The sequence below is a fragment of the Nilaparvata lugens genome, chromosome 6 (assembly GCF_014356525.2).
Source record: "Nilaparvata lugens isolate BPH chromosome 6, ASM1435652v1, whole genome shotgun sequence".
Taxonomy (NCBI): domain Eukaryota; kingdom Metazoa; phylum Arthropoda; class Insecta; order Hemiptera; family Delphacidae; genus Nilaparvata; species Nilaparvata lugens.
In genome coordinates, this window is record NC_052509.1 from 47,211,335 (window position 1) to 47,227,044 (window position 15,710).

General features: G+C 35.4%; 1 protein-coding gene across 1 annotated transcript in view; it reads right to left on the reverse strand.

Annotated features, from left to right (window-relative positions):
- Window positions 1-15,710, reverse strand: part of LOC111053666 (discoidin domain-containing receptor tyrosine kinase B) — a 230,478-nt gene that overhangs the window by 48,345 nt on the left and 166,423 nt on the right. Inside the window, exon 5 of the mRNA XM_039430947.1 lies at window positions 14,859-15,006. Within this exon, the coding sequence (XP_039286881.1) occupies window positions 14,859-15,006 (148 nt within the window). The remainder of the gene's footprint in view (window positions 1-14,858; window positions 15,007-15,710) is intronic.

The following is a 15,710-nucleotide window of genomic DNA, read 5'->3' on the forward strand; positions in this document are numbered from 1 at the left end:
TAGGAGAGCACGTGGTCGCCATTTGTGGCTCAAGTTAGTAGATAAATTGATGGAAAGATACATTTTCAAGAATTTTTCGATGTTTTTGAACGGGTAGTATTATAGTCCACTGGAGCTGATTTATAATGAATAATTCTATAGTCTGATTTTTACGGCAATATTGGTGTTCGAAGGAAACTCATTTTCCTTTTGTATTATTCTTAAAATGCAAAATTTAAGAAAGAGCCTTATGTATACGTCGACGGGCAATTTAAAAAGGAACATACCTGTCAAATTTCATGAAAATCTATTTCCACGTTTCGCCGTAAATGCGCAACATATAAAAATTCAAACATTCAAACATAAAGAGAAATGCCAAACCGTCGACTTGAATCTTAGACTTTACTTCGCTCGGTCGATTATTTTTTCCCTATGTTTTTTTTTAATTGTTTATAATCTCCAAATCGCTAAATATGGTGAGAGATCTTGCCAAAAGCCAAGAGTCACCATATTGTTTATCAATTCTATGTGAGGTCTTTTAGGTCTGTTTTGGCCTAGATTGGAACTTTCCCAGACGCCAAAGACTTTGGTTGGATGGAAGCATGTATGGAAAATAAGTGAATAGAGCTGCAGTGTGACTTATGTGTGATGCTAATTCGAAATATAGGTAAATGGGCTTCGACAAACGACTGTGCAACAACCAATCATTTATATCAGTGATTTTAAACTATGTCTCACATAGCTATGTTTGATTTTATGTAACGACTCTGCAACCGGGCATAAGAAAGAAGCATACGATTATGATATTATTCGATCTTCAATATAATCATAGAAAAATCCCAAATTTAGTAACAGCCCGCCCACAAAAATAATGTACTTGCAAAAATAGGTCGTCAGTTGCTATTTTATACACTGGTGACCTTTTCGGGATCCCCACGATTGTTTTTGAACATGGGCCCACCTGGGTAATATAATTAGTGAATTACCATTCCCAGATAGAATAATACTGACTGTTATCTGAGTCTGTTAATTTTCAGTACTTGGTTCAAACTTTCATCAATTTTTTTACTTTTAGTTTTGGACAGATCTTGTGTAGAAGTAAGTACATTCTAACGCATTTTATCTAACATCCTACATTTCCGATATGCTGTAACTAATATCAGTATTGAACGGTAGCGAGTTTAGACCACCAAACTTGGTATAAATCTGTGCATTGAGGCATTCATAGGCCTTTCACGTCTATTGAAATACAATGGAGTATATAGGGTGAAAGCGCGCCAGCATTCCAGCCATCCGAACTTATGAGATCTTCTGGCTACAGTTCTGTGCGCTGCACCTCTTAAATTAATAGGATCAAATTGAATTAAGCAGCCACCGTGAAAGCAGCCTGGCATCGCATTCAATTAAACACACTCTCAACTTGTTCTCAACGCTATTTCGTTATACGAATGAGGCACACCAACGGCTCTAACGTTTAGCACTCCTGGCTGTAATCTGATTTTTATATGCAGGTAAGTGGAGCTTCACACGTGATTTAGATTACTGCATTGAACTCCAGCGTTTCGAACGATTGTAATTGACTGAGAGATCAAGATGCAATCTGGATTGAACTATTGAAACTCAACCGATCCACACATTGAAGTGCTATAAATGGGGCTAGATCTTTCAACGCACTAGCAGAATGAAGGGTGCAATGCTCAGTCCATTTGACGATCCTGGCTGGCAGCTTATCCCATCCAAAAAATATTATGCAAGAGAAAAAAAATATTCTGGAAATCAATAATTTCGTGTAGAATTGTTTGTAAGTTTGGAATGCTGAGAGAGTCTAGTAATGAACTAATGGGATTCCCGATTTAGTCCTCCAAGAGAGAACAAGAAAGTTGATCTCATAGTTCACAACGATTACGAGGCGTTACAGATATATTGTTTAAGTCTCAAGCACTTAATTGCAAATGACAAATGCCACTGATTTCAGCTTAACGGCAAAACTTTATTGCTCGTTCCTCTTATCGAAAGAAAGGCCACTTAGCTAAGCACGAAGTTGGCCTACTAAGTTGGCTTGCTTGTCGTCACAACTTAATCGCTAATCCAGTTGCCGCATGAAATCAGGCACCAAAACTGAACTTTGCTGTTTATAGATCTGCGAGTAGCCTATTCGTTTTTGTAATGGAATATATTTCGTAATTCGTTATATTGAGACTCAGAAACCAGAGGTTCTAAAATTACAGTTAATTGGTAGGCGTTATTCTACATTTCCTGTAGTAGATAGAAGTATTAATAATAATATTCATGATAAGATGTAATTTGAAATAAATGTATTCAATGATCATAGGAATTTTTCTTATTTTGAATAAGAAATTGATATTTTGGAATCCAGTACTTTAGCTATATTGGCTGAAGTCAAGAATGTATAAGAACATAAATTTGGTAATGAGAGCTTGGAATACATAGGTAAAAATCAATTTGGTTTTCCGACAATTCATTTTTGAACATTATTTATATGATTACTACTGGAATGAATAGTGAAGTCGAGACAATCAATAAATATTTACAGAATAGAAATGGGTACTCAATGTTTTTTTGGGCAGGTTTTGGATCACTGGAAAGTTATTTTGAAGCTTATAGGTGTCTGTTACTTCAGCTGCCCTTGAACGGCAATTATCGTTTATACAAGATGATCGATAGCATGATATCACTTAATCTGTCAAATTCAATGGCCTGAAATCTTGAAAGTTGTACCTTGAAAGTTGAGTTTGAGAGAAATAATGAATAAATAAATATTACTATTTCAGTTATTCACAATGGATGGAGTCCCATGCCTATGGATATATCAAGCCAGTCATGAATAGTTGATTATTGTTGCTAGAAAAATAATGATATTATTGAAAAAATAATAAAATTGAAGACGGAAATGATTATTCTACAATGAAATGTTGTGACCACTGTCAACGCATTAACTCACTTCACGAGGTATTACAAAGAGATTATCGGGGTTTACTTCTAACTGTCGGAGCGAGTTATATGATAATATATTATATACACTATGCATGTACACTGCATGGTGTGTGGTGTAATAGACCATGGTGTGATGGTGTCATGACCCTCGAGCTCACTTCAACTCACGCCATCAATTAGGAAGAATTGTGAGCGGTGTTTAGCATGTGGAAGTCGTGATGAAACGGTTTGTTGGTAGGAACACTTTACTGGGTCGCCACATTATCCACATTGCCGCTGTATTATTCATGAGACAATTAAACACATGAATTCCTCAAGGTAGTTTCACTTCCGGACCCACCCTATCTGATCCGAAACGGTCAAGCTATTATGTTATCAATTCTGTTCCGAAATTGAAAAATAATATCCACGAAAAACGTATAAAAAGTATAATTGTTTCTGTAATGCGCCTTCAATTCTCCTGTGAACTTATAAATACATGATGAACTTATATACTATGGATATATACTCACATGAGTTATGAACGTTCAAAAGAGACCTAATAAATGACCCCTTAATGTCGATTCAAGGTCAGAGATTACTCCAACCCTTATAGAGAATTCCAAACGACCGTAACTCACGAGCCCAAGAGACCAAAAACAAATGTTATTAATGTGTGCATGTATTGAAAGCCAAGCATAGCTTGGTAGGCTTATGAAATGATAATGATCTACTAGTAGCCTTTATCTGTTTTTTATTCATTTTATACATCTTGCAAATGTGTTACTCGTGGTAATTCAGTAATTAAGATTCAAGATCTGAATGCTCTACATTATTACTATAATACTTGTTACTGATATTATTACTTAATCCAAATCCTATGAAGATGAATTCATACTGATATGGCTTTCCTGGACGAATTCAAAATTTTATGATCTAGTGTTGGAAATTCAAATATTCATTATTATTTGAAGTAATTTGAAAAATGATGAAGGAAAAGCCTCAATAGGATAATGTAGTTTCATGGAGACGAGTAGTAATAGAAAGTAGCTGTAATATAAAGTAGTACTCTAGTGATAGGAAGTAATAGCTAGTAAAAGAAAGTACAGCTTAATTCCTACTATACTAGTACTTCATATCCTGAATTCGTATCCAATTACAAAAGAAGATTATACTGCTATTTTTTCAGGTTATTCAATCAAAGACCTTATAGACATTTCAAGAGTTTTTGAAACAAAATCTTATAGCAATATAGGTGATGAATTAAGAGGAGTTGAGTTGTAAGGAGAAACACCTTCCACACATTTCAAAAGATGCTTACGCATTGGATAGACTACTAATCTGATGATTATTCAGAAAATGTATACTGTATAGTTACAACAAATTATTCACTATAATTGAAGGAGAAAAACTTTAAAATTTGGAAATATATACCTATGAAAAGAATGACCCGTGCTAATGAATATTGAGAAAATATATACTGTACAAATTTTAACCATTCCTCTCTATGATTAAAGAAGAAAAAAACACCTACAGACTAAAAAAATACCCATAAAAAAAGTACTGTGCCAATGAGTATTGAGAAAATGTATAGTTTCAAACAGTTTTTCCCTATAAAGTTTTTGCAATAATCCACTTTTAAAGCTGAATGAGACGTACATGGTCTTGAAATAGATATCAGGAATTTTCTACCAATGTTTCGAATCTGGAAATACTGCATCGAGCTTCCATTTTTATAGAAAAGTATGAATAAGAAGACAAGGCGCTTAGGAAATCTGATGAAAATGGAAAGCTCCATAATAAAGATAGACAGACTTGAGAAGAAGTGTGGGAGAGTGACAGAAAGGAAAATGTCGACCTTTTATTGATATACTTAATGGAAAAGCTATTACGGAATTGTCTTGAAAGGTGTTATTATCAGTCTCTCTTTGCTCGTCCGTTCTCTTCTTCAGGGAAGAATGCTTTTCCTTCTCGGTTGTGCTTTGTCGCCTCACCCTCACTGCTCGGGGAAACTCCATCGAGCAATTCAAAAGATGGATGTTCTCAGTACTCCTCAGTAATTGAGGTGCAAAACAATAATTACCAGCGACGGTAAACAATGGGCTTTCAAAGCGATTGATTGCAGTAATGGCAGTTTTAATGCGGTTTAGGTCTTGATTCAGCAGCGGGGCTCGAAACTGAATGGGCAGAATCGGCTTTGTCGATATATTTTCATGACATGGCTTCCCCCTCTCACGACGAAAGACTGATTTTGTGTCTTGTAGCAGGGAAAAAGCTGGAAATCTGTATTGTCCTGATCCGACTGACTTTGTTGATGTAAGAAATAGGATACGAAAATAACAAAGAGTTTATTGATTTTATAGTTGATTATCGATATATTTGATCGTACATTAGTTCAATAAGATACGAAAAAACAAAGTTTTTATCGATTCAAAATTTGATTTTGACTTAAGTTCAATCTGTGAAATGTTAGAGCTGATATATTATTGATTAATCTATACAAAATTGCAATACTGCCAACTTTCGAATTTCATCAACTTTTTGTGTAGTTGAGAAGTTGATATTGTGGTAATTATTCATATTGAATGAAAAAGACTAAGAAATTGTCAAAAACCACAGATTTATTAAAACTTAGAAAGATCGGTTTCGGTTATTACACCATTGTCAATCCCTGATGAACTGTTTATCAGAGATTGACAATGGTGTAATAACCGAAACCGGTCTTTCTAAGTATTAATAGATCTGTGGTTTTTGACAATTTCTTAGTCTTTTTCATTCAATAGGAGTTTCATCAGATTTCATCATATTGGAGCGCCATAAGGTCTCGAATGAGAGTCACCTCAGCAAAGTGCAGAAAAAAACAGAAATCGTCTGAGTAAAATGTACTTAATGTATTGAAGTCGACTAAAAATTATTGAAACTTACTTATAGTTTACTAATAACGCTTGCTTTACTTATCTCTAGTGCGATCATGAATGCGAAACAATGCGTCTCAAAGAGTCAAAAAGCTACCGTAAGGAAAATATAAAAATATGTACAACATATTCATGTTTTTACTTTCCTTGCCCCATTACCATAGGTAAGGAAAGTATTGCTTTCCGAAAAAATTAAGGTACCCGAATTTCCAAATTTCTATACGTTTCAAGGTCCCCTGAGTCCAAAAAAGTGTTTTTTCAATAGTCAAACATGATCAAGAAGCGTCCAACAACTAAATCATTTTGTGGATTGAATGATACAGATTAGTTCACCTTTAGAATATATTATTTCTTATTATGTCACAAAACATCACTGTTACAAAAACATTAGAATGTACAACATATTCCGGTTCTATTCAATAGCCAACTACGATCAAGTAGCATTTAACAATTCGAATAATTTAGTGGATTGAGTTAAGCAGATTAGTTCACGAGTAAAAACCATTGTTTTATATCACATTCAATTTATGCATAACAGATTTTCAATCACATAGAAAAGATCCAATACTGCAGTACTCAAATTTATAACATGAATATAGCCCCGAATGTATCAATAATATTTCATCTAGAGTTAACACCATCGCTCGGTTGCAGTTATCAATATTTTATAGTTGGCAAGCGTGTATCACATCCAACAGAAACGACCCTTGTTAAGCCGATATAATATAACAACACAGCTATTAACGGAATGGAATGGCTAAGCTGACCAATCAAAAGCGAGCAAACAGTAGTAGCGCATTTTGATGGCTCATTTAACAGCGCTTCATCAAAATGGCGACGCCATTCTAATTGTTTCGTGAAGTTTTCGCAATTTGAAATCGATGCTCGCAGTTTACTATGGAATTAACGAGATACTAACAGCACAAGTCATTAATTACCCTCATTATTATTCTGTACTGTGTTTCTACTCCCAAGTGATGTGGAATCAAAATGTATTCCACGTATTACGATTCTAATACTATAAATAGAATAAAAAAAATGTACGATATTATATAGGAATCATGTTGCAAGAATCATTGTAATCTATGTTGCTATTAAATTGTTTGAATATTCAGAGTTCTCTCATTCTTCACGTTGATACAGTTATGTTGTCACATGTAATATGATTGAGATACCTGCTGATCGTCCAATATCCTTGAAACCCTATTTTCAAAGCTATCTGACGATAAATCATGCATTTGATTACTAGATTGTTGACATTTGAGATTTTTGACAATTTCTCAGTCTTTTTCATTCAATTACTAGATTGTTCTTATCGATAAAAATTTGGAGAATGATCCAAATCTGAAGGTAGTGTTTAATCCCCTATTCGTTCTAAGCAAGGTCTATGGAAAGACTTTTGGCCATATGGCAAGGTCTATGGGAATATACAAGTTTATTATAAGTTTAGGATCTTGAGTTTTGAGTATCTGCTTATCTGTCCTTTGTCTGCTTGCTGTGTAATATGAAAATGATAAATCCAATCTGATGGACCCTTCAATCGAACTTCCTACAACGAACAAGTGACACAGATAGAGACAGAGAGACAATACTTGTGATTTGATTAAGTGAAATTATTTTGATGGCATAGGATCCCCAATCAGACGTATCTTCAAATTTCCATTTTAAAAGAAATATTCAGCTAAGTTTCCATACTTTTCACAAACCTGTATATAGTGTAGATATGGAAAAAATATATTATAGGCTACATTTTTTGTGTAGTTGAGAAGTTGATATTGTGGTAATTATTCATATTGAATGAAGAAGAGAAATTGTCAAAAACCACAGATTTATTGATACTTAGAAAGACCGGTTTGAAAACTCTGTTTATCAGAGATTGACAATGGTGTAATAACCGAAACTGGTCTTTCTAAGTATCAATAAATCTGTGGTTTTTGAAAATTTCTTAGTCTTTTTCATTCAATATATTATATACTTTTTTGTCTATTACCACTCTCAAGCAAAGTTAGCAAAATATAACAAACTGGAAGCATGACAAATTTAAAACTTGACAAACTGAAAAATTGGCTTACTGAAATCTTGGTGAATTTCAAATATGCCTATAATCATCTGCGGTAAATTCATAATCTTCATGCAAAATGTGAAGTTAATCAGTTGAGTAGTTCAGACGTGTCGTTGCGTGAATTTCCAATCCCTTACGTGTATAAACCAGTTCTTTTCTTTATAATAGAATAGATGACTGAACAATCAATTCTCTTCACAAATCCAAATAATAAAAAAAATTATTAATTCCTTTAATAGCAATATAGATGAAAAAATGTTCATGAAATTGTTCTGAAATATCAGAATAACCATACGAATCGTTTATTCCTCACAGGGAATCATATTCACATTTCAATCACCTTAGGGAGAAATGTATTTATTAGTCCGCAATACCTGGAGTAGTGTTGAACTATGGGAAAACTTGGTTGAAATTTTTAGGGATGATTTTTGTCAATTTTGAATTTTGTAATATCTTGATTATGATAAGATGACCATTCTCCGAGATACTTTATTTTTGTAGGCTATGATATAATTGATGAACCCTCAATCGAACGTCCTATAAAGAACAAGTGACAAAGACAGGAAGAAAGACAGAACTTGCTCAACACTTGTGATTTGATGAAGCGAAATAGTTGAATTACAACTTGTCAGTTTGTTGTTCTTGACGCTCATTTCGGTCAATGCAGCTGGAAGCGACTCAAAGTTGCAACTTTCCTTTGGAATTTCCATTTGTTACGGAAGTATGACTGTTGTTTCCTTTGACAACTACAAACTTTGCACTGTTATCAGTCACTGTCATCCATTCGAAAAGATTTTACCATACATTCTTCATCTTATTCTTCCATTATCTAATTGCGTTAAGAATCTAGTGGAGGAAGGAACAAAGGAGAGGGAGGAAAAAGTAAATAAAGTCGAATGAAAATGATTTAGATGCAAGAGAGGGATGACAAAGAAGGTAGTGGAGAGAAATGTGATGGAGAATTTGATTTACATTTCAACTGGAAAGATTAATACTACTGAGTTGAAACTAGACTCAATACGAAAATTTTGAATTTGTGAATGAAGTTTTCGTAAAAACGAAAAAGTTCAAATCGGCCTATGCATGCAAAGGGAATTTCATTCTTCGTATTATGAAAACGCATGATCATTTCTTCCAAGAGAACTGGAAAAGAATAATTATTATATGGAGCTGATAGTCCCAAACTACACAGATTATGGTTCTCCTCAGAAGAAATGAATCCTTCTACCAAAAATGTTAATTCAATAAGCATCTGTGGATAATGATGAGTCTCTATGAAAATGGGAACAAGAAAGGATGCCTTCCGAGATCAATAAAGATTGAGCACCACTGACATACACCTCAATGGTAGTGCAATAATATTATTGTTAATATATAATAAGGTCATGTTTATTTGTTTATCCAATCTCTTCCCATGTCCTTCATTCGAGCATTTTCTTTCACAAGGTTTGTCCATAAATTCGATTTTTCAAGAGATGACAACCTAATTTGATGAATTATCAAGATGAGCAACTTCACTCAAAATACTACTGAATTCTATTGACCTGTATAGCATGTTCCTCAAACTTTGCATAATTATGTAATGGAATACTTGTATAAAGCAATGATTGCGTTCAGTAGTTCAAAATAGAACACAGAAACGAAGATACCATCTTCGACTAATTTATTTTATTATTGACTTATTTTCCACTAATTTCACTCGCCAGCTTTGTGGAAAGACAATCAGAGTAAGAAGTTCAATAAACTACACAAGCCTGAGGAAGTGAAGAAGAACATGTGCAAAACGGAACGGGGTTACAGTGAGAGGAGGAAATGCAAAAGGATGGGAGGAGGGGTTATGGATGAAAGGAAGGTTTGGTGGATGAGAAAGAGGGGTAGGTAATCTGCTGGAAGTGGGATTCAGTATTTATGAAGAGGGAGGGCCTCTCGGCTCTATAGATAACCGCCGGCATCTGAGAGCTACGTTATCTCTGAGCCGGCAGCTGCTGCCTGGTAGAGTAGCGTACTACTTTTAGCCCGGTGCGCCTGTCTTAGTCCGGGTAGACTTTGTGCGTGACAGGCAGCCGACCAGAGGCAGAGCTACGCTTGATTTGCGCACCAGTCTTCTCAGACTCGAGCTACCGCCACAACTCACCCAGCTGGTCGCTTTCAGTTCAACCTCTCACTCCATCCATCACTTTGTTACCAAATCTAGACATCACCACTACACATACCAACTGGGAATGGGAATTCCACGAACAGAATACGAAACAAGGCACCAGACAATGATAATTGCATGTGAAAGGCTGAATGGAATGAGGGAATTTTAGGAAAAGCGATTATGGGACATATTCACAGTTGTTAGGACAGAAATATTGAATGATGATTGAAATTTCCCGAATAGGACAAAATAGGACTAATGGGAGGAGATAAGAGGGGAAACCCTAAACGGAGGAGACTTCATTGAATATTAAGGCTGTTCGATACACCTTTTTATTTAAATTGGATAATATTTTTCAATATAATTGCTAAGATTAAGAAAGGGTGAGAAAAACTGGCAACTGAAATTTTTAAAGTGGTCTAATAAGCGAGTTATGGGCTATTGGAGTGCTAAACTCCGTTTTCTTTCCAGATCATAAACGGTTTTGAATTTTCCATTGGAGTTTTTTTTTAATACATTCAGTATAAATCATTGGTTTTGTTCTAATATGCGTTTTTTCGCGATTAATGCCAGAATAAACAAGTTATCGAATTTACAAAAATGGTACTTTTTTATTTATAAACGATATGGAGAATAAAATTTTTTAATTTTTTTTTCAATTTTTAAGAGAAGTTCTAATAATATAGTCGAAGCCGTTTATGATCTGGAAAGAAACGGAATCTGGAAAGTTAGCACTTCAACAACCCATAACTCGCTTATTGGACCACTTAGAAATTTCAGTTGCCGCTTTTTCTCACTCTTATAATGATCTTAACAATTATATTGAAAAAGATTATCCAATTTAAATAATAAAAAAAGTGTTCCGAACAGCCTTAAGTCAATATAATATATCAATGTACTTATTGAAATAAGTTTCAACCTTACTGATTTTTTTAATAAATTTTCTTTTTTCTATCTTTTATTCACATTGTCCAAGATCTGATTTGACTGTACATTTTGGTTGTGCACTATGGGAAAGCATGTTTTTTTATAATAAATATTTATATAAGTTGGCAATGATAAATTCAAAGTTGAGAATTATATTATTGACGAGTATGGTAGACGAATATTGAAGAGTATAAATATTATTGACGGATATACACTTGAAATATCAAAGAAGATTTGGGAAACAAATTCCACGACGGAAATCATAAGATTTGAGAGATTAAAGCTAAGCGAACGTTTTTTCAGGGAAGTATAGTAACAAGATGTAACGTAAAGGAAACTGAAACTGAAAATGTTTATATTTTTGTTTACAACTGGTCATTCTCGTCTTGATTATAATGCCTAGTTTCGACAGCCAGAAGTTTGATTTTATATCAAGATATATCAAGATTTGATAAACAGAGACAAATCATCCCAGTCTTTTTTTAATCTCGCTTCTGGAATTGCTGCTGTTAGAGTAAAATGATAACGCTACATTAAAGAAAGGTAATAATTAATAGAGATTGTCTGTCATCACAAGATTCAATCAGATGAAGCAACAATAAACGAATGAGAAAATGTTAACACAATGATTGTCGCGCACATGACACAAGAAGTCCCAAAGTTGCAGCCAGCCTGGTTGATTCAAAGGAAGAACTCCGGATATTATCAGTGGAGGGTTTTGTTGGGCACGTGATGTAGCACACGCTGAGTGTTTATCTCTGCTGTTGTTCTGGGAGTGAAAACCGCGTTTAGAAAACATATTTCGGCGAGTATTTATGAAAGCGACGGCCTAAATTCAAGAGATAGCCGGCCGCTGTTATCTCGTCGCTTGCAGTCGACGCAGCAGCGTCGCTTAGTCTTCTGGATACATTTGCCACTTGTAGGCATCGCACTCCCACTCTCCCACTCTCTCATACTCTTGTGCAGATCCTCCATCTATGTTTCTTTCTCTTCTATTCATTTGCATCCCATATGCTATCTTTCTTCCTTATCCATTAATCCCAGATCCTACATAGTTATCTTTCTCTCTTTACTGGTGGAACTTGAACATCTGTCCATCTCATCCATCATACCCTAGTCTTATTGAAATATTCATTTATGTTCTATCGAAGTCATTCATGTTTCCGAATTGAATACTAAGTCCCCATTATAAGTCTCCACCAGTACAGTAAAATGTTGACTTGTTGAAATTGAACAGATAATGTTGTACCGTACTAAACACATTGAAAAACCTTGATACCAAGTATTTTCTCAAATTTATTGAATCCTTAATTTCATCCAAATATTATCAGCTAGTGTTTCGTAATATCACAACAAAGACAATATTATAATAGAATCTCAAAATTATCCGTGTATAGAACTGCATGCCTGATTTGTGATTCATTAATTATTTCTCAATATCTCTTCAATAACCTTGAAATCCTATTTCCTCTCAGGAATATTTTTTATCGTTCTTTAAAATCATACGTTTTTCAAGTTTATTCTCCTCTTAGATGCAAGTGAATCTCCATAAAATTCTGAGATGATATCAAGGAAAAAATAACCTGAATTTCAACGCCTAAAAACATTAATCCATTCGCATTTTCACTCTCTGTCCCTAATCTTCATCAAAGTCTTTACAAGTGAGTGAGATTCTATATCTGGAAAAAAATTGTATCTCACTTCCCTGACTCTTCCTCACTACCTCTTGCATGAACTCTTTCTCTCTCATTCACGCCCTTTTTTTTATTTTCCTGTTGAGAAAACTCTCTCCCTCTTAGTATACTGTCTCCTTCACACTTACAACCTCTTACACAATGAACCTCTTTTTCATCCTTTCTCACTCTCTACCTGAACTGTTCCTTCTCTCTCTGTTACTTGCATTAGGGCAACCCGGATGTTGTCAGGACTCAGGAGGCCCGAAGTGAGAGGACGTTCATTTCCCGCTAGGAGACAGGCAGCCGTTCTCTATCTCTACCCCTCTCCTTCTAACCCAGCACAGGACGATGAGTTACGGTGTCCCTCTACTCCTTGTCTTCCACTTATCTGAGTTCTGCAAGTATTTGCACAAACTGCTAGTTTGCACAGTGTAATATTAGGTAGTCCTCCACACACACACACACACACACACACACCACACACACACACACACACACACACACACACACACACACAACACACACACACACACACACACACACACACACACACACACACACACACACCACACACACACACACACACACACACACACACCACACACACACACACACACACACACACACACACACACACACACACACACACACAACACACACACACACACACACACACACACCACACACACACACACACACACACACACAACACACACACCACACCACACACACACACACACACCACACACACACACACACACACACACACACACACACACACACACACAACACACACACACACAACACACACACACACACCACACACACACCACACACACAACACACACACACACCACACACACACACACACACCAACACTCACCTGTTTCATACTCCAAAACATATTGGCCTCGAGATATAATTGGCCTGAGGTGTCAAGTTAGATTACTCTTCATGTGATTCATACTCTTAGAGCCGTAGAAGATTATTAACAATGTTAAAAGTAAACAGGTTCTGATACCAATCTAAATGATTCTGAATAAGCCACTGGAATCGGTAAAAATTGTTATTTGTATAGGTTGCTGGGCTGAAAAATATTTATAGTATTCAATAATTATTTAGCCCATAGTCTCTACTCCATTTTATTTACTCCATTACGAGCGAGTCAAGGTCAACTTCAAAGCGAGGGAAGTTACTTATTTGTTGAATTAAAGTTAAGGTTTATGAGATAAAAGGAATCAGAGAAAATCAAATTTTAAAAATGTGATAACTTTTCAAAAATAGATTTTATGAGGGAAGAATTTATCATTTCATTAAAAATGTATCCTCAAAAATTTTCATGAATTACCGAATTCATTTCGGTCTGAATTGATCTGTTTCAGATAAAACTCTAGGCGCTCATATCTCATGAAATAATAATTTGAAAAAATCCAGAATTTTTCATATTTTAATAACTTGATAGCATTCAAATTGAAAAACTTTGTGAAATACCACTAGTATAGGGTTTTTTTGCAAGTAAAACCACTGCCACAGCCAAACCCGCACAGCGTTTCCAACCATTCAACTATGGTTTAAAAACTGTCCCGATCCTGTCGCCGTCAAGTGTATCGCAGTGGTCTGCAAATAGCTTTAAATGAATATCCTATTCCTGACTAAAGTATTTTAGCCAACTGCGCAACATATGTAGGCCATAATATGATATAGGTGGAGGGACTCGGGAAGAGGTGACAGCCGGTTATAACAAGGAACAATTACTAATAGTCGTGAGCTGCCTGAGTAGAATCATTAGTTTATGAAGGTTTCAGGGGTGAGGAGGAGAAGGATAACACGTTCAACGATCGACCAGTTTTTTAGTTATGACATAGAATTTAGGGTGAAGTGTCGCAGCGACGGTGGGGAGGCGTGGTTGAACGGGGGAGATTGGACTTTATTAAATTATCTTCCGTTTTCCCCTGCCTGCTGGATCTCAATCTTTTACGTCGACGGACTCGGCTCCGAAACACCTGCGACCGGCGATGCTCAACTCTCGATCGTGTTGGCATTGCCAGTGCCACCCTCAACCCTATTAATAGCTTCATACAAATACATGCAAAAGTATCACACACACTTGGGCACAATCGAAATAAATTGGAACAAGAAGTCTGTGTTTGTTGAAAAATGTTCTCGATGTGAATCGAATCGATCAATGAAGGTACTAAAATGAAATGATGATCTTAAGGACTTACCATGTGTTAAGCAGCCCTGCAATTCGAGCCTGAGACAAATGGTCCTCCTGTGTACACTGTAGGGAAGAATCCTGACCTGGCTGGCAAAAACTGGTGGCATCAGACGATGACTCACCACTGTCGCTGTATCTGTATTTCCTCTCAGAATCTGCAAATGTACAAGTTCTAAATTAGGATCATTACCTAAGAATAGAGCTTGGAAATATCTCTGTTTCATTAATGTTTTTGGTTACATCGTTTAGAAGAACAAAAAATGTTATTATTCACACTCCTAGCTGACTACTAATCTATATCTACTGAATGAATATCTACTTATTTATACTGTACATTCATTCAATTGATAATGATCATGATATTTTTTGCTGAAGGTGGTTTGGGAGAGTTCAAATTATAATCATCCCCACTTCATATTGCCAGACTCAAACGAACTTCAAGCTTGGGCGTAGGTAATGTTGAGAATAATGATGAGAGATAAGAAATATTATTGTTGATGGACGAATGTTGAGTGAAGTTGTGTGACTAGAAAATTTGAAAGGTGATTCATGTTGAAGGAAGCTGAATTATGATATAAGTGTTACTATCCTTACAATATTGATGGAGAGGAGTCTTACAAATGGATGATATAAGGTATCATATTGCTGGTTTCATGAAAATGTCGGTACAAAATGAAACATCTGATAGAACTTACTGTCAATAACCAATTTATCCTCATCATCATGAAGTAATTTGCGGAAAAAGTATTGCATAACAGTAGAATGTATTTTTAGAGATAGCCTGTACCATTTTGCATTTGAACGTAATGAAGTGGAAAGAATTGAAAAATGATTATTAATATAGGCTAGCATTCGAATG